Genomic DNA, 26,420 nt, shown 5'->3' with positions numbered 1-26,420 from the left:
GTGTGAAACCCAGTTGTGTGGAATGGATGGGAATTAGACATCACTCAGAGCAGACACACAATTGAAAGACCTGCAGCTTTTACAAGCACTGCACACCGCGTGAATTCTAGAACCATAACTCCAAAAGTAGTAGTAATTTTGATTTTTCGGGGGGTTTTTGTCTGTCATTTTTAGAGGAACTTATTCAAATAATAATTCTGGAAAGCCCAAACAGTAACTTGTATCGTGCTATGAAAACTTCAAAATTATGTTTGTGCTTACAGGGTTAGGGTGAGGGGTAAAGAGCCTAGATCAAATAGAAAGTATGGAAAATGAACCAGTTCTGGCAACCATTTGATTTCTCGTGTCCATAATATCGTCCCGATTTCACCTTCAAATAAACAATGTCACTGTGTCGTTGTCATTTAACGATTCACAAATGGGGGTGGCCAATTCATAAGCATAAGCATTTCTAATCAATCTGTCTTTTCATCTCATGAACTTCCTTCCTACTTCATAATAAAATGAAGTCTTCAACATTAATCTATCTTGTGAAGCTTGAATTTTATGCCTATCTTGGTTCATTATGATCGATTACACTTATCAACAGTTTTAGAAGAACGCTTTAAAATTTCTACGCACAAAAATTTGCATTCGTACAAAAATGTTATGAAATGTGGGATCTGAGAAATGAGTTGCAAAGGCGACGGCAATGACAGTCCTGTTTAGTCTGGTTTAACCAAAACTTTAATTTGTTTGCTTATAAAGTCTTGTTCATTTAACAAGGTTTCAATTCGTGATTGAAGTTTTTTTTTCATTTCCTACAGTAGTTCTTGGTGTAGCGCCACCAGAGGCAAACAGGAGAGCAGGTTTTTCAAAAGGTTTAACTCAGTGTGAAAGAGAACCACAGCAACTGGAAATGGAACAACAAGTCTACTGGACTATCGGATGTGAAAACACCCTAAGAAAGACTTGGCTTCAACTTTTTTAAGTCACTTTCTAATTCCCAAACTGTGTCGCTTAACTTAGTGGTGCATCTGTTTCAGTCCAGAAATGCCTAAGTTAAAAAAAACAACCCTCGTTTATTAAAATAGTACTGCTCAACTCTGCTGCATTTTCTCCTGTTTGCTTCATGTCCTTCATGATGCTTGAGTGCAGAGTAAATATCTCAGACCGATTATTACTAGCCCTATCCCCAAAAAGATGTTTTCATCCCAGAAAAAAAAAATCTTCCTCACCACTGTCAAGCCACTAAGTACAAAACGGTGAATTGCAGACACGGAGAGAGATAATTGCCACTCACGCTGGAAATTTGGCAAGCGCCTTCCCCACGAGACCCGGATGAAATGGTGCTTCAACCCCCAAAACTGTCATTCTTAATGAAATGGTAATTACAAACCCAGCGGAACAGCTGAGGGGCCTGCCGAGGCCCACGGAGCCCGACTACAAGAATAAACCTGCTTCAACAACCTGCCGAGAAGAGAGAGAGAGAGGAACGGAGACGGGAGGGGAGAAAGAGAGGCGCTACTACAAGGAATCTGCGATTTATTTCAATCACAAAACGCAGCACACTATCTGGACTGGCGTATGCAATACATTGGGAGCCCTCATCAATAACACCGGCTGTGTGGAAGGCGGGAGTGGAGGTTGCTTAAAAGCGCCCACACAGCCTGAGTAATTGATTGCTTTGTAAGCGAACGTGTCTTTAACCTTTGGGAGGTCAGGCCCAGTCGGACACCATCAGTCCTGCCCGGGGTTGAACCGCTTCCAGCCGTTTGTCTTCCGTCGCTCCCTCATCTCGGGAGCCGATTTGTCAAGCATGAGATGTTTTGGGTGTTTAGATTACAGGCGAGTTGGGAAAACAAAAGGCAAAATGCCACCCCAAACAAAAGGCCCGAGCCTGGATCTCCCACTGATCTGCGAGCCGGGCAGGAGGCCAGCTACCTGGGGTGCTGAAACAGAAAAGGAGGGACGGTGGAGGAGAGGGGGGTACAGGCGGGAGCTGCTAAAACAGAGCCACAATGAAGCCCCCATCCTGTAAAAAAACCCCCCAAAAAACCACCAACAAAAAAAAAAACAACAAAAAAAAACAGTCAAAGCGGAGCTTGAAGCGGAGCCAGAATGGAGACTGAACAGGAGCCAACGCGAGAGCTGAACGGCAGCCAGGACGGTGACATGAGATAGAGCCGGAATAGCACCTTGAGACGGAGCCAAAATGGCAGCCAGAAACTCGGGCTGATATGGGAGGGAGCCGGCGGGTGGTGGGTGGCGGCAGGGGGCGGCGGCTAACTGTTCTCTTAATGGCAATGCTTCTCATCACTGGAGATTTTAAAGTGTCCCTTTGCAACCCTCCCAGGTACTTAGGCCTGTCTGTCTGTCAGGCTGTTAGAGAGCAGCTAAAGATGATTTATCTGGGAGATTACGGAGGCCAGCGTGTCATCGCTCATGTGATGCCTTGGAGGGACGGGTCAGACACAGGTGCCACTTTTCGGGACCAGCGTTCAAACGCCTTCTCGTTGTTAGAGGGCTTGGAGTCATCTGTAGTCACCTCGGTTTGATGCAGCGCCTAGCAACAGGAGTCCTTTACACTTTCTTTGCATTTCGTTAAGTTACATCTGAAAACTTTAATGTGTTTTCAATTATGACCTGTTGCTCTAGAACCACATGTGGCTCTTTATCAGTGGCGGCTTTTGATAAAATAGATAAACAGTTAATGATGCCAGTGTAGAAGGCTAGTTTTAGCTCTTCTTCTCTGTGAAGAGCAGGTTGGAAATGTCACAGGATTTTGTTTTAGAATCCTAATATTTCACTAAGCTGCTAAGTATTTGCTCTTAAAAAAGAAAAAAAACATGCTGAAAGACAGACATGTTGGTGGTAGTGGGATGTTCTGGGCCAGCTTTACTGTTTCAGGAGGTGGATGATGGAACCGTAAACTTTGTACTCTATTACATAGTCCTGAAGTGGAACGTCTGCTCTGATTTTTCAACATGACAGTGATCCAAGTTCAGGATTTGGAGAGGATTTCTCAAAGCTTGTCTTTAAATAAGTTGTTGTGGAATGACCTTAAACAGTTGGGTGGCTTCTTTCTACAGCCAGGTCTTTTGGGAGTAAATTTTGATGAATTCTTTATTTAGATTTTAACGCGTTACAAATAAAAGTCCTGAGCTGGGACGTTTCTGTTCTGTTCCTGGTTCACCCTAAAATCTGACGCACAAGCGACATCCAAACACAACCAGGGACGACTTCTCTTGATCCACTGGGGGAACATTTTTGCTTAAAAAAAAAAAGAACTGATAGGACCCTGGAAAAGACTATTGTTATGTTCAAGTTGTGCCAAATGGAGTAGGCCTACCGCTAAAGCTTTTCAGGCCTAAAATACAATCTCATTGCAAAAAAGGAAGAAAAAAAAGTGGTTTTGTATTGAAAAGGTTTCTTACTTTGCAGAAATATGTTTTTCGAATACAACATGATTAATTGCTGCATTATTCATTTACAGACCCTGCAATTAACTCGGTCAAAAATCTCACCCCCACCATTACTTTTTCATACCCCATAGCTGAAATCTTAATTTAAAAAACATTTTTAATGCTTACACCAGTTGCTGTGTGGGTCCAATACTAAAAAAGGTGGGATTCACATGCAGAGCGACGAATCTGTTGGGGGAAAATCCATCTCTACATAACTCTAGGTATTTGTCATCAACCCAACATTTGTGCACTAAAAAATGACATAAAATTCTAATAACATACATAAGCACTATTGCATGTAACTTGACAAAATGGGGAAAAGTTCAGTAGGAATGAGCAAAGCTCTCCAAAATTGCTGAAATTTTGTGAGACACTTGTGGATTAAGTCCTATTTACAGATGTGAGATTTTATCACCATAAGCTAAAAGCAGCTTGTTTTTAGCATGTCTGTGTCAGTGTGTTTTTACAACATATGAGCTACTATGTGCACTTGACAGAAGAGAGAGTGTGTGCCTGCCAGGAGCATCTGTTGCTCTCTTACCATAGATGTGATGTACCTGCCGCTTTGCTGCTTCGCTGAGGAATGTGTGTGTGTGTGTGTGTGTATATCCTCCCATTCTGTTGTTGGATCTGACAACAACTAACACAAGATTATGTTGCTGTGGAAGGGGTGTGTGTTGGGGTGAAGGGGTGGGTGCAGCCTCTGGAGTTCCAAATCCCACCCTGAACCTGACAGAGAACCTGTCGAAGGCTCTCTCCTCTTCGCTTACACTCCTCACCTCAGTCCTCTGCCGAGATTTAAGCAACCCCCCTCCCCAAATTCTATTTTGACACCGTTCCCTGAAGTGCAGTATATGCTCAGCGTGACACCATGTTCTGCTGCTTCTAGTCGAGGCCTTTATAGTGAGACTCGCTTGTTTCAGCTTTTGGTTTCACAGTAAGCTTGTCCTTCACACTATTACAGCTGCTATTTCTGGATTTTTTTTTTTTTTTGACATCCTAAGGATTTGTTTTCCCTCTCTCACTTCTCTGTACCCTGTAGGAAAGAAACAGAACTTGACTCTTAAATCCTTTTTCTGTCTCTTTTTATTTTTTGCTGAAGGTTTGGAGCTTGTTTTGTGTAGGTTGATTTTTGTATTTGCACGCCACATTAGACCTTTAGGTGATTGTTTAATCTCTCACTGGCAGACTTAAAGTGCTTGAAAATAGTTCAGTTTGTTAGCTAAATTGAGGATTGTGTATCTTATTTTCATCTTATAAATGAGTCATCTTTTTTTGTACTTGTTTAAATAAGGCTCAGAGGATATATGAATATTAGTTTTCATTACATCATTTCTACAAAAAGCTCTGCAAGAGACATTTCATATTTTCCTAGCTTTTAAACGGAAGCGTATTATTTCTAATATCTGATGAGTGAATAACAAAGACATACATTCTAGATTTTTTTTTCTTTTTTGGTCTCTAGATCTTTGTTACAATTTCAAGATGAGTCATTTCACAACCATTTCCACTTTTACACTATAATCTGTACAACTGAATGGGAAAACACATATGTTTGATAAAAAATAATAAAAGGCGTAATATAAACGTGAGAAATGCAAGTCAAATATAACTTGTATGTTTATTTCTTGTTGTTTTGGGTGATGAGTCAAGCAAAATGGCAAATTTACACAGCCTCCCTCCCATCATTCCCACAAAACTTCAATCTGGGATTAACATTAATAAACTAAAATCTTCTTCTGGAGAAGCCAATGTTTTCTATATTATGATGTATGCTTTGGATTGTTGTTTGACAGAATAAAATGGTATCTGGAACAGTTTATTATTCCTTAAACTTTGACTAAGGCACCAGTTTAAGCGGAAGAAAATCACCCCCAAAACATAATGGTGACACTGCCGTGCTTCCCTGTGACTAGGCTCTGCTTTTGGGTGATCTGTGGTCAAAAATCAACATATTTTTCAACAAACTTTTGAGAATTTTTTTTTTGTTGAAAAAGACAGACCTTAATTTCTTCTTCATAAGAAAAATCTTCTGCTAGGGAAAATTCACCTGAGACCTCAGACATATGAATATTATGGCATCTACAACACAGCGATTATTTGCCAGTAATTGCTGCATTTTACATTAGCATTAGCTTTAGCCTCTGTTTAGCCGTCCTGATCAGTTTCTTTCATGACATTTCCTTAGTCTTGGATGGAGGTCCAGGATTCTGTTCATTGTTCAACCATATTTCCTCCCTTTTATGATGTCCGTTTAATGCCTTGGAAATCTTTCTGCGCTCTTATTTCATAGCATTAAGAATGGTAAGTGCGTGTAAATGTGTAGGTTAAAGGTCAAATTGAAGATGTAAGAGGTTTTGAGATGATTTATCTTGGTCACTTTTTTATGTCATATAAACCTGACATTTTGATAGGAATGTGAGCCTTTTCACATCAACATTAGGAACAATAAATAAATCACATAAGTGACAAAATGCTCCAATATTTGCGTAAGTGTCTTCTGAGCATTAAAAATGCAGCACGCTTTAGTGAAGGAGAGGAACTGAGCTCAGGAAAAGTTATTTACCTGTGTATTATTTATACTTCTCTGAACTATATAAAAAAAAAAAAGAAAAGAGCAATTGTGTTTAAGAAAGAAGAAAAAAGTGGAAATATGAAAAATTGATTTCATTGTGAAGATTTTCCACATTTGTCACAGCATATTAAAGCGGTGTATGAGTAGTCTGCTTTGGAAACAAAACATGTTTTTGCTTTTTTCCGCTCTTTGGTTCACCGACTGAAGATCAAACACAAAACCTTGCAAAAGTTTTTTTTACTCCCTCGACTTTTATTTATTTTTATTTTTTTACAATTTGTGACATAACAGCTGCAGCTTTGAAGTATTTCTTTGGAACTTTATGTGATAAACTAACACATTATTGCAAAGTGGTGAGAAGAAAAAAAATCAATACATCCTTATGCCCTGAAAGAAAATCCTTTGTGACTAATTGGACTCAGAAGTGGACTAAAAAATGTAGAGTAATATAATCTCAGGATCTACATCACTGATCTTTGTATTCATATATTTGATCATCTTTCTTTCATTTGAATCAATGTGCAACATTTTGGAAAACTGACATTCATTATCACTTCGTTGAGCTGAGGGAGAGAATCTCATTTTAAATTTCACTTGAGCTCAATTTGACATTTACTCTTGATTATAGCAACACAATTTGGGACACTTGCTTTCAAAATGCTCACTATACGTAGCCAAATTTCATAAATTAGATTCAAGTTGATTTAATCTAAAATAAACTGTGCAAGAATGTGGACCCCTTGTCTGGAATTAGCTTTTTTGCCTTATCTCTCATAGCACATTAATAAGTAGACCTACACAAGAATTAATGCATTGTAGGGTTGAAGCGTCCACCGAGCAGGAGTTCAGAGTTGCTCTCAAAAAGATTTTCCACATAATTTTCAAATGCATGTTTGTAATCATAAAAATTTCAAACATATTAAAGGTACAGTATTATGTAAAATTGACTTTTTTGAGCTTTACATCAGTGATATAATGTCATTCCCTCATCAAAAACAAACCTGGAGCGTTGCCTTGATTCTTTCATGCATGTTTGAGAAATCCTTTAATCTCCCGTGGCGACGGTTCAGCAGCGCAAAAAACCTGAGTGGACCTAGCCCCGCCTTCGAGAGGCCCAATTTCAAGAGGTCAAATTACAAAGTCATATTTCTTTCAAGTCATATTTCATATATACATCATGTATTTATAACAACTGAAGGTAACATACAGTAGTTACTTGATTGTGCTATGAATTGGCACCATGTGGCTGGAAAACGCATAACACCGCCCTTTTTAATACGATTCATCTGATATGGGCCTACGAGTTTTCCATGAAATACAAAGCAAAACATGCTTTGATTTAAAAGAAAAAAATCTTTCCTGTAAAATTCTCTGGATAGACCATGTCCTACTTATTATAAAAGCTTGGATATAAAAGGCTGAATACTTGTACTTTTTCATTGTGAGAAAAATGATGTTGGTGATCACTTTACCCTGGTCACAAATAAAAAGTCTGCAACAACCAGCTGTGCTGGAGCGGCCAATCACGTCTGCATCATGCCAGTTATTGCAAAGCATGTTTGTTCGCATCTTCCTGAGAATGGTCTTCAAGCCACAAGTGTGTGTATGTGTGTGAAATAAGGAGAAGTGCATACACACCTACTGCATTTCAGCAAGCCATTTCCAATTGGAACAAGACCATAGATCGTCGGAGGGCAGCAGGTCTCTTGGTCCGACTCGCAGCCTCCCTGGTGGGGTTGTAAAACCGGCCTTGCGTCTCTCGCCCCAGCCACATAGATTAATGAATTATCCAGATTGCCTCTTTTTTCATGGCTGATCCAATTACTCTGTGACTGAGCATGTGGTCTATATATACTACTAGTTAGAGGAGAGAAAGGGATGGGACGCGTGCGTGCGGAGGGTAATTAAAGAAATGGCCTGGCCACAGACCAACAATACCACAATTACTTAATACTGAAGTAGCTGAGCAGAGATATTGTTTCCTTTAGACTGAGTGTGTGTGTGCAGGCGGGGGTGGGCGTGTGTGTGTGGAGGGCGTCTGTGTGTAGGTAATTGTTGGTTCATTGAGAGAAAGTGCAGCCTGGCGATGTGAGCGGGTGTGTGCATTAGTTGGAAGAAAGAAAGAAAAAAAAAACTGAAGTCATCTTGTTGATGACGATAACCCCAGTGAGGAGGACGAGTGTTGGCTTCATGAGACCGTAGACTTTTTTTTTCTTTTTTTTCTGCAAATGTGCATCAGATAAAACAAACGAATCCCTTTTTTTCCCTTTAGTTTTCAACTTGGCTGACATAAAAGTGCAGAAATCTTCCAGCGTCCCTTTAATACGAAGCCCCTCCGGAGAAACGTAATAACTCAGCTTTGTCAGAAATGCAACGTGTTTATGGTAATTGTGTGTTTGCGCCGGCGTGTTTTGATTGATGGGTCAGCAGATGAAGCGGGCTCAACGCAAGGAACCGGGGGGAGTCCAGGGGGGGTGTTGTGCCCTGAGGGACGGTGGGAGAAGCGGAGCGCTGCGCCTCCTGCAGGGGGTGCCGTGTCTCACAGCAGAGGGATGCAGCAGTCAAACAGAGGGGTGCCTGTGTGCCCCCTCCCCACCCCCCACCCTTGCATACAGACACACTCATCACCCCCAGTGCACCCTACTGAGCTACGAGGAGAGTGGATGTGGGGGTGGGGGGATCCTGCTCTCTTCTAAACCTCTGCTGATGCATAATTCATGTGTAAGTAGCAATTTTGGTATTTTGCTACAGGGGTTTGAAAATAGAAAAAAAATATGAGGAAAGTTTTTCCAAAACAGCATTACACTCATCCTCCTCAAACCTTCATAGTTTTACAACTTGAGAACATTGAAAACTGTAAATCAGGATTTCATTTTTTTAAAATATATTTTCAAACCTATCACTATATAGTGATAGCGGTATGTCTTTACCAGCTCCGCCGCTCTATTTTTGCCCATTCTTCCTTGCAAAATAGCTTGAGCTCCATCTGATTACACGGTGAGTGTGTGTGTGAATGCCTATTTTTAGTCTTGCTACTGATTCTCATTTTTGACACCTGGATATGCTTTAAAGTAGATACTGCTGAATGTTAAGGTTCGTTGACTTGCTGAAAGGCGAAGCTCCACCACAGTCTCCAAACATTTTGCTTCCTTTATAACGTTTTCTTCCTGGATTGTTCTGTAAATTAAAAGCTTCTCCACAACATGATGCTGCCGCCACCATGTTTCACCATAGGGATGGTGTATGAAAGGGCCAGCATTATGTGTTTTCCAGCCACATAGTACTTTATAGCATAACCAAGTAACTGTTAACTTCAGTTTTATATATATATCAAATGACTAAAATAAATTTGACTTCCTAATTTAATGCAATTTAAGGCTGCACAGTGGAGCAGTTGGTACAGCTGTTGCCTTGCAGAAAGAAGGTCCTTGGTTTGATTCCCGGCCCGGGGTCTTTCTGCATGGAGTTTGCATGTTCTCCACAGTGCAAAAACATGACTGTTAGGTAAATTGGTCTCTTTAAATTCTCTCTAGGTGTGTGTGCATGGTTGTTTGTCCTGTCTGTCTCTGTGTTGCCCTGCGACAGACTGGCGACCTGTCCAGGGTGACCCCCGCCTCTCGCCCGGAACGTTAGCTGGAGATAGACACCAGCACCTCCCGACCCCACTGGGGACAAGGGTGTAAGAAAATGGATGGATGGATAATTTAATGCCTTAAGATTGGGCCTTTGTCTCTTTAAAAACTCCTGCTCTTTCTGAAACTCCGCCTTCAGGGAGTCATCATAATATGGCTCCTCTATTAACCCTTTAACAACGTTTTTACCAGAAGCAGCCGGTATGATGAGCGCTGCAGATGAGCAGTTCCACCAGGTGTTTGCTAATTACTGCAGGCTAGTCTGCATAGGGCTGAGTAGAGGAGTCACGGGGCAGAGCTGCTCTTCCAGGTGAAAGCTCCGAAGGGGAGGCACTTGGTCTCACCAAGTGTTTTGCACAGGTGAACGACCAAGGGAGATTTAAGGATTTCTCAAACATGAATGCAAGAATCAAATCAACACTCCAGGTATGTTTCCGTTGAGGGAATAACATTATAACATAATATGAAGCTCAAAAAAGTCAATTTTACACAGTACTGCCTCTTTAAAATGAAAGCTAATCGATATGTATCGATATTGACTGATATGAAACCGCTTAGATCATGATACTTTTTATTTTAACCATATCGTCCAGCCCTAGTTTTAATGTTGTAGTATTGCATGTAGCTGTAGCCACAGACTACCAGCTCAGTGTTTGTTTTGTCCAGTTTGACAGCGAGCCACTCTGGACCAGAAACCCAAGACTTCTGCCAAACATTTAGCGATGTTATTCTCACAGCTTCTCCCTCTCCTGCCTGTTCTCTTCTTCTCCCCACAAGGGCAGAGACTTTTTCTTTTTTTTTTTTAAAGGACCGTTGGTGCGCGTCCAACAAAAGCTCTCCGTCCATTTTCATCTTCTTTTGAATCTGAGTTGGAATAACACGGCGGCCACAAATCAAAACATGTCGGACGCTTTGAGTGAGGTCATGGGTTGTAGATCACCACGGCTTCCAGAGAAAGTCTCCTTGTGTCTGAAACCCGAGGGCACGGCGGTGTGCCGTTGTGACGGATGGCTTTGGAGGGGCTTTGTCGGGGGTCCGTCATCCTGGGACTTTAAGTCCGGTGCCCGAGCCAAACCCCTCATTTCCCTCCCCGCGATACATTTCATTAAACTTTTTACTCTTCACGAGCTTAATTTCTTGACATTTTGAGGCTTTTTCTGCTTTGTGTTTCTGCCCGTGTAACTCCAGAGGCTTCAAAATAATAATAATAATAATAATAATAATAATAATAATAATAATAATAATCTAACATTAAAGAGATAAAAACCGGGCGGCATCGCAGCGAACCGAGCCGGGCCCGCGCAGCGCCTTGTTTCACGGTTGCAACAGTACGGGGTCCCAGTGGCGCAGATATAATTAAGACCCCTTCTTAATTACTTAATAAGCCTAATTGGTAACATTTCTGAGCCATAGATTTGGCTGCGAGAGCGATGAAAATCAGAGGAGTATTAAGTCTATTTGTTATTTCATTTAAATCCTAATGTTAATGAAATTAGCGCATTACGATACGACTGAAACAAACCACGCTGGGATTGACCAAAGGGGCCAACGCGGCCTTTTATGCTCCTGATAAGCTTCCAACTAAGAGGCACAAAAGGAGGAAAGGAAACGGGAGCAAAACAAAAGCAACATTTCTGCCGGCAGATGACGTGGCAGCTTCGGAGGCGCTCGCCGTTTCCGCTCGTCGTCGGGTTTTCTTTACCAGATGTGAAGGCGAGGCGCGTGAATTTGAGAATCTTGAAGCCCACCAATCACGCGCTTGGGTTGCTGCTGCTGCTGCCGCCGCCGCGTTCCCGGCCATTTAATTAGAAGTTGTTGGTACCCCAGAAGGTGTCACCAACCTTTTCAGGCACCGAACAGATGGTGTCCCCCTTTCTTTTTCTTTCTTTTTTTTTTTTTTTTTTTTTTTTGAGGTCCTGCCAATGCCCACTCTGTGGCTCCTGGGAAAATGACCTAACTCACAGGCAGCTGCTTAGTGCGGCTTGAGTGATTCTTTACAGCCGCTCATATTGGGGTGGATGAGTGGGGGGTGGTTGCAGGATATACCACCGAAAACAAGGAGTGAGACGGCTACAGCATGTTCCCTGGGTAGCTGCAAAAAAAATAAAAATGATCTGTTTTGGTGGCCGTGTACCGGTTGTTTAAATCTGTGTTTTGGGGCAAAGAAGCAAAGAGCTCGACCCCTCGGAGGCCCGGACGACTCCGTGTGCCGGCCGCGTTTATGCCCACAGTTCCGTCTTCTCGCTTTGGGCAGATGGTGTGAATATCAACCGAGAAAGGAGCCGAGAAGATCCGACCGAGCAAAAAACAGAAAAGAAAAGTGAAAGGGGTTCCGCCACAGTTACAAAGAGGCCCCATGGAGAGGTGCGGGTGTGGGGGGCTTGGGGTGTGTGCTAGCAGATAAAAAGAAAAAGGGAGTAAGAGTTTGCGAGGGGGCAATTGCAGTCGAGGAGCGAGAGTGGAAGGAGAAAACAGGAGAGCCGCGGGTTTGATATCCGAGGCGGGGGTCGTGGGATTGGAGCGAGGGGAGGTGGGGGGGTTAACATGCTTCGTGCTGCGTGGACAGAAGATTGGCCGTCGCCCCGTTGTCAGCTTGGCTCAGCCTACGTCCGACTACGCAGGAGGTGGAGAAAGAACAAGTTGAGAATTGGAAGGCTGTGATTTCTGACTAATTACTTGATCTGCGGCAGATTATGTGGGTTTGATTGAAAGTAACATTTTATGGCGCTACCACCGATCACTCGCATACTGAGGAGAAATTTTACAAACCTCTTTGTGGAACCACTCGGCTGTATAACATAAAACCCCACAGCCGAAATCCGGAGCTGCACACTTTTGTAGTTAAAGGGCTGGTGTTATTTATTTTCCAGCCACATAGTGCTACTTTATAGTGTAATCAAGTAACTATGTTAACTTCAGTTATTATAAAAATGCTCTATATTTCAAATTAGGCTTTGTAGTTTAATGTCTTGAAATTGGGCCTCTGTCTCTTTAAAAACTCCTGCTCTTTCTGAAACTCCACCTTCAGGTAGTCAACCTTCTGTTAACCCTTTAACGACATTTTTACCAGCGTTTCTCTGAGAAGTAGCTCCTATAATGAACTCAGCAGATGCACACTTCCACCAGGTGTTTGCTGATTGCTGCCGGCTAGTCTGTAGGAGCTGAGTGGGGAAGTCATGAGGAAGGACCGCTCTGTCAGATGAAAGCTCAAAACTTTGGAAATTGCAGCTCTGAGGAGGAGCTTCGTCCTCGAAGGCGGGGCTAGGCCGCACCAGGCGTTTTGGAGAGCTGAATGGTTGCCATGGGAGATAAAAGGATTTTTCAAACATAAATGAAAGAATTAAGGCAACGCTCAAAGTATATTTTTGGTGAGGAAAAGCGTTATAACAAGTCAATTTTACATAACACGGCCCCTGTAAGCTTACCCATAGGGTGCGCTCTTAATTCCGTTTCCTGCCCTTCGCTGTCGACGACACGGCAGAGAAAGCCCCAGGAACTTCCTGAAAAGCGCCTTGGCTCAGTGGTGCGGCTCCATCGACGTGGCAGGAAACATAAAATCTGTCGTTTTCATCACGTTCCATCTTGGGTAAACTTGTTTCCTGCAGCTTTCTCTATTAGTTATCTGTTCATGCGGGTTTACGGCCGTGGAGCAAGCCCGATCGATCAGCAGGGGCTGTGGGATTTAATGGGTGCAGCGCTCCCGCTTAAGGATACAGTCTCAGGAGTGTATATTTAATCACTAATAGGGATGAGGGTGGCGAGCATCGGTCACCAGCAGTCTGTTATATGAGGAGTCAGGTATTGGTCCGCCCCACGCTGTGAAATGTCTGCTGGGGAAGAGTTATTATTGTTTCTGCAGCCAACAAAAATGATCTGAGACAGAGATCCAGACATACGGGTCAAAAGTGATTTCAACTCCAAATCCTCCTGAGAGACCGAAATGTTCTCAATAGTAGTGATTTAGTGTGTTACTTTTCACTTGTGATGGTACATGGCTTCTAAAATAAAAAAAAATGTATTTATTTGTGAACCTTCAAAGAACACCTGCATTCATACTGAGATTGGGAAATTACACATGGAAATTACACTTCCATGGGTGGACTCTCTTTAATTGGTTGCACTGGATTTTATTTAAGGGCATCGGCCTTCTGAGCGCAGAGCCACATTAGGTGTGTGTGAGCTATTTCTACCCTGACTGACTCACGCCAGCGATCAAATCTTCCGTGACATCCCCAACGGTGTGTGGAGAAACACATGAGGTGGGACATAAGAAAAAATGTGAAGAATTTGTTGACTTTGTCTTTCGTGGCCACGTAAAGTGAGAGCAAATAAAAGTGCCGCGATCTAGCCCAGCGATCCTTCTTAATCAAATTCATTGTGACTCGTTTCATTAGTAGCAGCCCCGACTTGAGAATTCATTTACGTGAAACGCGAAGAGTGTGACAAATATTTTAAAAAAAAAGTGTGGATACTCCTCCAAGTTCATCAAATAAATAAGTAATTATATGCCCAACTTTTGGACCGGCGCTGCATGTGAAACCTGAAATTCTCTGCTTACATCGCAGCGTCAGTGCCAGATTTCCCTTGTTTTAACTGCTTGTGGCGGCGAGAGATAAACTGATGGCTGCAGTGATGAACGCTCCCAGCTGTAAAAGTGTTGTTTTCATATTTCACTTGAAACATGGAAATATTGCCGTGTGAACCATCTGAAAGTTTCACTGCATGCCAAAACAACACAAAGTACTCTCAGGTAGTTCCTTTACACCAGGGGTGCTCAAGTCCAGTCCCTGAGAGCTACCATCCTGCAACTTCACTACAAAAACATAAAATCTGCCAAAGTATTTTTGGTCTAGTTTCTAGTACAAATATATTAGTAAACTTAAAATAAGATAAACTAACTTAAAAGTAGCTTTTCAGCAAGATATAAAGGTTTGTTTTGGGTAAATAATTCCTTAATATTGGAGAAAAAGTGCTTGTTCCATTTCCAGATTATTCAACTTATAACAAGACAACTTTCCCATGTTATTTATTTAATCAGGTAAACCCCGTTGAGATCTAGATCTCATTTTCAAGAGGGACCTGAAACAAACTTCACTCCCCGTCGGGGAATCGAACCCCGGTCTCCCGCGTGACAGGAGGGGATATTCACCACTGTACTAACGAGGAGATAAAACCAAGTTACATTTTCTGCCAATAGAACAAGCACTGTGTCATCAAGAGTGAGGAATTATTTACTTAAAGCAAGCCTCTATATCTTTGTAAAAAGTGTCTTTTAAGTTAGTTTTGTCTTATTTCAAGTTTACTAAGATATTTGTACTAGAAACTAGACCAAAAATACTTGGTAGGATTTTGTGTGTTTACAGTGTTTCAGATGCATCCCTGCTCCAACACACCTGACTCAAATGAATAGTTTGTTACCAGGCCTATTCAGAGCTGAATGACTGCTGCTGAGGGAGTTCAGCTATTTGGTCCTGGTCTTTTGGAGTAAGGATGCATCCAAAGGTTTCAGGACGGTCGCTCTGGAGGCCTGGACTTGATCACCCCTCTTCTTCTGTTCTTACGCCTGTTGTATCTCCTCCCTCTTTAACAAACCCCGAATGCCCTTGAACTTCACTCACTCCAACCCTGCACACCAGTCTGCCTAATATTATTATGTCAGGACCTACATGCTACAAGTCATTGGTGGTGATAGCGCCTGATTTGATTGTGCCCATTGATTGGCCGGCGTGCTGTTCGGTCGGCGGCGGTGTGTGCCGCAGCTCCTCCTTAGATACACTGACAGTCTGAGTCAGAGGACATAGAGCCCCATGCAGGGCGACTGATTGAGTTATTGATCAGTGCTCATCTTCCTCCCCCCTCCTAGTCTTTCTCTCCAAGAAACCCCTTAATCAGGATAATGAATTTCACTTATTGTAGATTAACGGCACAAGGTCTGAATGGGAATAATGGCGGAAATTAGCAGATTGTTAACCCCTGTGATTTAAAAAAATTAAATAAAAAAGAGGGTGGTTGGGGAGGGAGGGAAGATGGAGACCCTTACCTGAGGATTTCTACTTCAGGGAAAGAGCATGAATGTGGCCGATTTGGCAGATTACGAGGGAGAAATTTTAGATTCTGAGGTCAGAGTAGAATGAACGGCTAAATCCGAGTGATGATGAAGAGCGGAGGAGAGTTTCAAAGAAACACCGAGTCTCTCGGAGATATAGGGCAAAGCGGGAAAATGAGAGAAGATTATTCCGAAGTGGTGATTAGCAGAGTGGAAATGAGCAGCATGATGGGCAGTGGTCACACAGTCACCAGGCAGAGGCGCAGCTTAAAGGTCGGCCATTGTGTCGCCAGCATCAAAATTGGGCTGGTAAAGAATGAATAATGAGGCTTGATTACGGTCAGTGAGATGGAACATTGCTTCGAATCAATCCTCCAGACAATTACAGGCAGCACAAACGGCAGCCCTCAGCCACGGCCCAGGCAGCAGGAAGCGATTGTGTCAGAGGACGACGTCTCCTTCATCAATAACTTGTTGCCTCGGCCATGTTGTCCTCCTGCTGCTAACATGTTCTGGTCTGATACCGAACATGAAACTATCAGGGGACGCGATGTATGATTAAAACCACTTTGGGACTTTAATTACGCAACCTTTTGCCAAGGTTGTACTTTTGTACAATTTTTGGTTTTTATAAAACATAAATTGGATGCTCAAATATATACACACACTTTCACTAATACATTGTTAGACGTTCTTGTTTGTTTTTGGGGTTTTTTACCATGACAAACCCCATACCTTTCTACGGTGCCCTCCAAGGGACATGGGGAAAAATGTTTCTTTGACATTCCCTCGCAATATGCTTACTGCAATATTTGCTAGTCTACTTTGTATACAGTCACAAATGTCAATTTAAAATTTCAAATATATACACATTTAAAGAGCCTCAGTGAAAACGTGTTTGTTCTTAACTCCTTGCTGCAAAAGAATTGATGGAAAATCGATTTATTCACTGCATGTTTATGTCTGTGTCAGGCTGAGATGGAACTGCACATGAAAACATCCCTCTAAACCATTCAGATCGACACAATCAAAACTGTCAGATGACTTATCACCCCGCGATTATAACTCAGAAATAGTCCAAATACTTTGGATGTATTTTTTTCTTTCTTTCCTACTGACGGAAAGTTTCTGTTTATATCGTAGGTTTGTGGTGCCTTTCTATCCTAAAGAAACAGATATAAAACTTCAGATATGTCACAAGACATGAACTGAGACCAGGCCAGTAAAACTGTGTCATCTAGTTGCTTTCATGAAAACCTTGAACCTTGCTGGTTGCAGTGTCAACAAAATTCAAATGATGTTATTCATGCATGACAAATGAATTTAAAAATGATCCCAAATTCATCAACATCTTTCTTCTTACTGGAGTCAATATGGAGGTTTTGGAGTGGTGCAGCCAAAGTCCTGACTGGAATCTGGAAGAGAATCTGTAAAGGGGAGCTAAAGATTAGGGTGATGGAAGGAGGCCTGCCAACAAAGACTTGGAGAGGAATTATGAAAATATGAGAGGAGACAAGATGGCCAGACATTATAAGAAGAGGTTAATTGTTACTAGAATAAAATTGAGCCATTCAGGAGGGTATTAGAAATATTTGACTTGCAATTTTTAATAAAATGGAAGAAAACCCCCCCCCCCAATCCTTTCTGTTTTGTTATGCTTTGACAGAAACACCGATTCCAATTAGAAATAAACAGACGTAACTGTACTTTTCTGACCAGCGCATGAATGCAAGTTTTTTTTTTGCATGTTATGCTATTTCTCACACACTGACAGAGCATCCCTCCCACCTGTTGCAGGTATGGGTTTGGCGTGTTGGACGCTGGGCTGATGGTGCAGCACGCTGCGCTGTTCCAGGGAGCTACTCCACAGAGGAAATGCAAGCAAGAGGTCGCATTTAATCCAGCCAGGTACAGAAACCTCTTTGGAATTATTATTAGTAGTAGTATTAGTATTGATAGTAGCATTATTGTTGTTGTTGTTGTTGTTGTAGATCCTTCTCTGCTGGAGGCCAAGTGAGCATCAGCATCGAATCCGATGCCTGCCGAGGGAGAGCTAATGAAGTCAACACTTTGGAGCATGTGCAGGTGTGCAGCCCAAAAACATCTAATCAACAGATTTAGTGTAAAAGGTGCAACTTTTTGTGCTAGAGTTCAATTTTGCGCCACAGCCAAGTTGGTTCAGTTTTGAGGCGCAAACAAGAACCCAACAGAAATGTTTGAAAACATGAAACTAAAATTGAACTTTTAATGTCCACTACTGTCTAAACATTGGTCAGTCTCACCATGACGAGTGTCTTTAGGAAAGCTCTGTTTTTGAATCCATCTTTCTTTCTTTTTTTTTTTTGAAAGTATGATTCAGTTTTAAATTTCCATGAAACACTTGCATTGATACCTTCATTTAACTATCTAAATTGTTGTTGTGTGTTTTGTGTGCTGCACACACCTGATTAATATTTAATTCTACCAATACACCAAATCTTCAGTGGAGATTGAATCGTTTTACGTGCGACTGTAAGAGGTCATGTTTTCTCTTTATACAGATTCAACAAATGGGATGTAAAAGGAAAGTCGGTGAAGTTTAAAGGGCCAAGCGCTTGGATTTTGTTCTCTTTGACAGTTTTCCCTTTATCTTACCTCTAAGCCTAGATAAGTTAACCCTGATGCAGCTTGTGGGACAATGATATGAAAGATAAGATCAGATTGGTTTCAGTCTCTTCATCCAAGTCTCGGCAAGAAGTGAAAATAAAGTTTGATTTCCAAAATGGGAAACTTTTACTCTGAAGTAGAGAAAGGGACATTTGTCTATTTGACATGTCCTCACAGTGCTTTGTAGAAATTGAACCATTTTTTGCATTTTGTCATCTTACTATTTACGTCTTAGTACTTTGTAGATCCACTTTTCACTTCAATCTTTTGGGAAATGCTCGCCAGCTTTCTACACACATGCAATGAAACGTCGCCACATTCGCCTTTTCTTAATAGCTGAAGTTTAGTCAGCTAGACAGAGAGCATCTGCAAACATCAATCTTCAGCTATTACCAAAGATTTTCAAGCTGTTTTAGGCACATGACCATGTTTTGATCAAAGCCATTGTGGCTTCACTGTTCACTGCTGTCCGGGTGGAAAATGAAACACTGTCCCAGTCTTAACAGGATTTTTTCTTAAAACATGTAATACTCCTGTTGGTCTGCAAAATGAAATCATAACATACATAAAGTAGGCATGCAAGTTATGAATTAATGAGTTGATTGATCTTATTGATCGACTAACGATTAACTGATAAGTGGCCGTTTTCTCAAAAACCTGAATTTTCTCATTTCTAGAGAGTCAGCCATCCTTCCTTGACTACATTTTTTATAATATGCCGACATAAAAAAAGGCATAAAATTTTAACATTACTTTATGTCAGCTCTATTAAATTCTGACTGAATAAACAGAAAATTATTGTTCTCTCACATTACTAAACTTAGGCAGATTTATATGATATCACAAAGCAGGAACCTCTTAGGTAGCTGAATAGAAAAATAAAGATAAAAAGAATAAAATATGTAAAACACTTAATCCCCCGTGAACAGAGAAATACTCATCCAGAAGTGCCTTGTGTGGTTGCTCTTGAAGGAATGTTAAAACTTTGCTCTATAAGTTGCATTAACTCACGACAGGCTTCAAAGTCGACGTTGCTTATTGGCATCATGTTTTTTTTTTCCATCATGTTACATTTTTTTTGTAACGCCCTTCCTCTTTTCTTTTATCATCTTAAGTTGTTTTTTTTGTTTTTTTTCCCAAATCAACTTAAGGAGCTTGTCAAGTGTTTATATTTCAAAACAGAACGGCATAAGTTGCATTTTGCATCCCACACTGGACTCTTTTTGGACGGTTTCACTTTCCCGTTCTGGTATACTCCCGCCATCTTTATTTCTGTGTCATCTGGCTCTGCTTAAGGATGAAAACTGCAGCATTAAAAGAGAAGGTCTGAGTGGATCTTATTAATTGATTAGTACTCATTTTAATCTAATGAAACATTTATCGCCAATGAATCATAAGTCAAGGAATCAGTTGCATCACAGTTATAGTGTAACAAAACCTTTAAAAGTGCAAGAGGGTTTGGAATACTCTTGTAAGTTGCTGTGCGTCTCTGTTTGCTGTTGATGTCCGTGTTGTGCTACAGACGCTCCGTGTTCCCGTTGCCCTTGAAAACGGGCAAATCAAGCAGAATTAGTTTCCAATTCGAACTTCTGCAAGCAGCCAGGGAGGCTTGTCATACAAATTGTCTTCCAGTGACTGTGTCATGCGCTGTATCTGAGAATAGAAACGATAGAGGAGATATAAAAAAAAAAAAGAATCCCACTGTGATGTGTAATGTGTTGGCAGTGTCATTTGCAGAAAATGGCAAAACTGTGTTTTCTTGAGTACCGCCACATACATGCAAATGTGTTTATATTTGATTGTGACAGCAGGCATACGTGTCTGTTGGTGCACATTTGAGTTTGAGCGAGTTATCTGTGTTTGTGAGTTTGTGTACTTGTGAAAAAGCAGAGAGAGAGAGAGAGGGAGTGTGTCAGCATGTAAATTGAAAAGGCTTCATCTTTGCGGCTCCGCTCCCTGGCAGAAAGCGTGGGTCAGGCCATCGCCGCGAGGTGTGATTGATGGACGTGTTGCCGTGGTAACATGCCGTAAACAGGAGCAGGCTGTCAGTCTTTTTGCAGCTTGGCGGCTTTCTCTGCGATGTGCCATTGTCACACCAGATGTGCTGCTTGTGATGAACAGGGACAGGGAGGGTGTTTACCGGGTGGTGGTAGAGTGGTGTGCGGGGTGATTTGGAGGGGGGGTGCAGGGTTCGGGGGGGAGACAGTGAGTGCTTATCTAAATCATTTAGCTAATACTCCCCTCAGCTGTTTCTCTGTGCTTTCTCTTTCTCCTCCACGCTCTACCTTTGCTCTTTTTTATTTTTTTTTATTTCCTGCACCTCTTTGGGGGGGAGTGGGAGGATGGGGGTCATGGCCAGATCATTGCCATGTCCATCTGTTCGGCACATTCGGGATGACAGACAGGAGCAACTGGATCTGGATGTAAATTCACCGGCAGAGTGCGTGGTGGCGCTTCGGTTTGGAGACTACATGGGCTGTACCGTTTGTTAGAAGCTGAAACGAAAAGGGTTGAGATCAGGTTCATGCTCGCGTTAAACCACGCAGGGATGGGATGATTAGCTTGTCCCGAGAGAGAAGTGGAAAAGTGAACTGGACTTGTTGTGTGTATAGCTTCTGCTCGTCAAACATGTTTGGAACATTAAAAGAACCTGTTATGTTTTTTTTTTACCTGTTTTGAGATGAAAAATCAGAAATGAGAGTAAATTATAAAGTACGACGTCCAACATGTCAAAGGGGCAGTGATGATTATGTAAAATCAACTTTTTGAACTTTACATCATGTTCTGATGTTGTTCTCTCATCAAAAACATACCTGTAGTGATGCCTTGATTATTTGAGAAATCCTTTAATCTCCCATGGCAACCACTCAGCTGGTCAAAACACTTGAGGGGATTGAGCCCCGCCTTCAAGGATGAAGCTCCTCCTCAGAGCTACAGTAGCCAAGCTTTCGCCTAACAAAGGGCTCCTCCTCCGCGACTCCCCCACTCAGCTCCTTCAGACTAGCCAGCAGCAATTAGCAAACACCTGGTGGAACTGCTGATCTGCTGAGCTCATTATAGGAGCTACGTCTCAATGCAGCAATGATAAAAACATTGTTAAAGGTCGTTAGGGGAGTCATGTTGTGATGTCTTCCCTGAAGGTGGAGTTTCAGAAAAAGTAGGAGATTTTAAAGAGAGAGAAACCCAATTTCAAACATCTTAGCACTACTGCAGAAGCTAGCATCTACAGCCTTCCTTTTCTCTACTCTTTGGGTTACAGCCAATTAGTGCCAAAGAAATTGAAATGCGCTCCTGGATTGGCCGTTGTGCAAATGCCAGCCAATAGTGTGTCAAGTAGCCTTGTTCCAAAGTATTTCAGTTTCCAAGCCTGCATTGTTTTTTGAGTATTTTGGATATGTTCTGTAAAAGAAATTAGCAAATGTGAATTTCAAGATATGTTCTACAGAAAAATTGAAAGATTTGTGAATCCATGAATACTGAGTAATCCATGAATACTGAGTAATCCATGAATACTGAGTCTCAAATTAGCAAGAGCTCACTGTAAACTTCAAATATTTACTGATGCAAAACACAGACATAGTCTATAAAAATTAGCATAACATTCAGAAGTAGTTGGCCTTTGCTGGGAAACTTTTCAAATATAAGTCTTGAAGAACATCTCCTAAGCTTAATTTCTGACATCCTACAGCTACATGTATTATTTCTAAATAATGTCTCTATTCTCCACTTGATCCTTGCTTCTCCTTCTAGGTGAGAGTGAGTATTTCGGCGTCGTGTCGCGGCGACCTCTCCATAAGTCTGGAGTCTCCGGGCGGCACAGTGTCTCTGCTGCTGGACACCCGGCCCAACGATGCCTCGGCTGCTGGCCTGAAGAACTGGACCCTGATGACGTTGCACTGTTGGGGCGAGCAGCCGCGAGGCCTGTGGACCCTGAAGGTTAGAGAAAGCCTTTCCCCCTCTCAGCTCTACTGATTCACATGTTTACCACATCGTTTCTAGTTAGTTCTCAATGTCACTCAGCTGATGTCAGATGGTAAACGAAGGTTAAAAACCACAATATTGCTGCTTTTTGCTCTCAACCTCAGTGCTGCCATTTTTATTATTTACCAAAATTGCACTTTTTTTTCACATTTTGTGACATCACAACAACAAACTCCAGTACATTTTATTTGGATTTTGCCTGATAGACCAGGTGGTTTTCTATAAGGGCCAAAAAACGTGGAAACCAGAGAAAATGTTGTTGTTTTTTTTATAAAAACAGAAAAACACATTTTTTGGGACAGATTTTAGTCGTATCTTCTCAATGCTAAACCAATAGGACAAGATTGTATTGAAACAAACAAATAGGTCGGCTGTTTGTAGAAAAATCATCTGTAAATTATTGCCGATCCAACACACACAGAAGGAGTTTTGGGTCGACTGATTCCTTCGCAAAGGCCTGCTTTAGCGTTAAAACTTCTGAACGTTTGTGGTTCTATTCACCACCAAATTAAGATGAGTCTGGAAATCTTTTTAATGAATGAGAAATAATTAAAAAGGTTTTGCACTGCTGAATGGTTGCAATGAGAGATTAAAGGATTTCTCCAACATGCATGAAAGAATCATGGCAAAACTCCAGGTGTGTTTTTGAGGAGGGAATGATACCCTCCACAGAACCCTAAACATCACATCCCAGTTTGACAGAATGGTGGCGACAGCATCATGCTGGGGGAATGTTTTTCCATAGCATGGAGAGGGATGCTGGCTAGAGTTGACGGGAAGACGGGTGGAGCTAAATCCTGGATGTTAGAGGATGCAAAATACTTGAGTCTGAGGTAGCAGAACGAAAAATGCATCCATCTGCCATCTACCTCCTTGAATTAGATCAAAGCATCGTCATTCTAAAGTGGTTCAGTCAAAGTTTTGATTTGAATCCAATTGAGAGTTTTTAGAAATGCTTGGAATTGGCTGTGTCAGGATGCTCCCCATCCAGTCTGATCGAGAAGAATGGAAAAGACATAAAGACATCCTGCGTATTGTTTCCTGCTTCCTGTCTCTGTGGCGCTTAATTATACAAATCCCATTAAAATAAGCCAGTTTGTCAAGACCGGCATGATGTGTCTGGCGTCTTCCTGGAATATCGTCTCTCGTGATACAGAAATGAATTCCGACGCTTCACGCCGTCCTCTCCCGGTTGTTGCGGCGTACAGAAGTTTAAAAATAGCTCGGCTCAGCTTGCTTCAGTTCATTTTGCAATAGCAAAGTGAATCATCCTCTACTTTCATCTCCGAGCTTCAGCCAAGCATGGCAATCTTCATTTTCCTTCCCGCGCTCTTCTCTTCTCTTCTTCTGCCTCTTCTTTTTTTTCTTCTTCTTCTTTGGCTCTCATAGATGTGCTGGTGTTTGATATGGAGGAAGGAGCTAAAATGGAAAGGGAAATTAGGACTGGAAGGTTAAGTAACCTTGGCCGCGTTTGACAGACACAATGCTGTCTGATTACAATCGGCTCTCACAGACGGCAGCGCTGAGGTCATTTACTGTATATATGTGGGTGGTGGTACTGGGGGGGGGGTTCACTGTGTAGAAATGTAACGCAAGTTTTGCGTGTGTGCAAATAGGCGTCAGCGCTTGTAAACAGTTGGAGTTTGCTAAATAAAAAGCTGTGAAGATGAAAGGCGCCCACCTTCTGTCCTCCACCACCTACCTCTTCCTGCAAACAAGCGCGCACGCTCTTTCCCTTCGTCTCTTCCTGTCTGTCTCCCTGTCTCGCCTCTGTCCTCCTGTAGATTTACTGTCCCCTCTGTGACCAATTACCAGCGCCTGGCGTGTCGCGGGGATGGGAAGGAGGCGGCGTCATTACGGCGGCCTGGGGGGGTTGAGACACTCACGAAACGAATTAACAGTCGCATCTGATGGTCGGAAGGACTCTGGACACACCAACATGTACGCAAAACCAACTCAGGCCAGATCAGAGTCTTAAACAAATGAGAAATTAAACACTTTTCCCTAAACTGCACACTTAGTAATGTTAAAGTTATACTGGTTTTCATTAAAGAGACAGTACCATGTCAAATTGATGTTTTGAAGTTTTACATCATGTTATACATCATCAAAAACACACCTGGAGTGTTGCTTTGGTTCTTTCATGCATGTTTGAGAAATCCTTTGATCTCCCATGGCAACCATTCAGCTGTGCAAAAACCTGGGTGGACCTAGCTCCGCCTTCGTGGCGCAGCTCCTCTTTTTCGGAGCTTCACTTTCCGAGCTTCCGCCTCACAAAGCAGCCCTCTTTTGCAACTCCCTGACTCAGCTCCTTCAGACTAGCCAGCAGCAATTAGCAAACACTTATTGAAACCGAACAGCTGCTGAGCTCATTATAAGATCTACTTCTCAGTGCAACGCTGGTAAAGGTGTTAAAGGGTTAATAGAGGAGTCATGTTGTGATGACTTCCTGAAAGCTGAGTTTCAGAAAGAGCAGGAGCTTCTTAAAGAGACAAAGGCCCAATTTCAAGGTGTTAAATTACAAAGTAAATTTTCTTATAAGTCATTTTGGATATATATAGCATTTTTATAACAACTGAAGATTTTAAAGTTACTTGACTGTACTAAAAAATGGCAATATGCACCTGGAAAAACACATAAGATATTTTTTTTACTACTGCAAAAGAGTAAGCAATAAGCAGAAATGGCAATTAAATCTACAAGGACACTAGCCTGGTAAAAACCAGACCCTTGTTCTACTATTTGTTTCGTACAGATGGTTTGTACTCGTGGCTATTGAGAAGCGCTTTCTTACTGGAAGCATGGACTTTAGCCTATCGCTGACGTTTGTCCATTACATATGCAATGCAGCAGGTCAACGCTATGAAGCTAACCTTAAAATGCCTACACTGTAAACAACCATCCTCCACGAGAGAAGGCCGAGCTAAATAAAATACCTAGTGTTAAGTCGATATTTGGAAGTGTGACCAACATAGACTGAACAGCTTCATTCGCTTCCTCCACTGTGAGTGCTAAAACAAAAGACAGACTAAAATTCTAAAACGGTGCATAAAATAGACTTTATTGCTCAATTTTCTGTTGCTGACTGGCCTGGTTTAAATTCTCCCGGAGAAATCGAGCTCAGTGGGAGAAATCCCCAGCGGAGCAGGGGAGGGAGATGGGGATCTAGTGGAATTGAGTTGGAAGGCAATGGCCATAAAGACAGACATAAAGAGATGGCAACGGTAATATAATAGTAGATGTAGAGAGTGAAGGGTAAACCATAAAACGTGTGGCCAGGAATGAGACTTTAACCTGACTATCAGCTAGATTAAAATTTTGAAACTCAAGGGCGGCACAAAGTAGGCGTGGTAGGAGTGTGTTACTGGACGCTCCAGTAACACACTCCTACCAGTAACTGGAAAGAGTCTATATTGATTCGCCAAATGGTCAAAATTTTTAAAGAGCACAGTGGTTGTGTTGGAGTAAAAAAGGAAGAGAGAGAGACTGAAGTGAAAGAAAGCGAATGTTATGGCTCGAGGCTCATGACCTTCCAGCTCTGTGAAGGACACAGGACCGCGAGGCTGAAAATCCTCTCTGTGTCTCTTCTTATGCTGTCTGCTCTCCCCTGTGCCGCCTCTGACGCCATCTGCAGCGCCTCGACTCTGCTCAGGGCTTTCACTGCTGATCACAGACAGGGTGGATGATTAAGCTTTCCTCCCAGGTGATTTCGAGAGGGATCCGCGACTAGTTGAACATGTCGGCCTAAACACGTTGCCAGTTTCCTGTTGACCAAAACGTTGTTGTTTTCAATACCTAAAAACTCATAATTACTTCAAAATTTTATGTCTCTAGTCTGTTTTTTTGTTTTTGTCTGCGGAGGTAGCCATTTTTTCACCTGCGCGATGCTTGCCGGGCCAATGACTCGGGCAGGTTAACCAGTTTTTATTGTCACCCTCTAAACACTTCCATGTAAGTCAATGGTTTCGCTCAGGACACCGGTGTCCTCACCACAGCTGAGGGGTTTTAAAGTGGACTGTAGTCTATAAACAAAACACCTAGATTGAGGCAAACTCCCTCAAAGTTTTCATGTGCATGAGATATTTATTGAAACA

General features: G+C 42.1%; 1 protein-coding gene across 1 annotated transcript in view; it reads left to right on the top strand.

Moving 5' to 3' along the window:
- The window catches only part of LOC106699876 (furin-like protease kpc-1), a 205,410-nt gene that overhangs the window by 153,558 nt on the left and 25,432 nt on the right, over positions 1–26,420 (top strand). Inside the window, exons 15-17 of the mRNA XM_023330651.1 lie at positions 17,497–17,607; positions 17,691–17,784; positions 22,096–22,281. Of these exons, the coding sequence (XP_023186419.1) occupies positions 17,497–17,607; positions 17,691–17,784; positions 22,096–22,281 (391 nt within the window). The remainder of the gene's footprint in view (positions 1–17,496; positions 17,608–17,690; positions 17,785–22,095; positions 22,282–26,420) is intronic.

This window comes from Xiphophorus maculatus, chromosome 3 (assembly GCF_002775205.1).
Source record: "Xiphophorus maculatus strain JP 163 A chromosome 3, X_maculatus-5.0-male, whole genome shotgun sequence".
NCBI lineage: Eukaryota > Metazoa > Chordata > Actinopteri > Cyprinodontiformes > Poeciliidae > Xiphophorus > Xiphophorus maculatus.
Note: the sequence above shows the minus strand (reverse complement) of the source record. Positions and strands in the feature narration are given on the sequence as shown.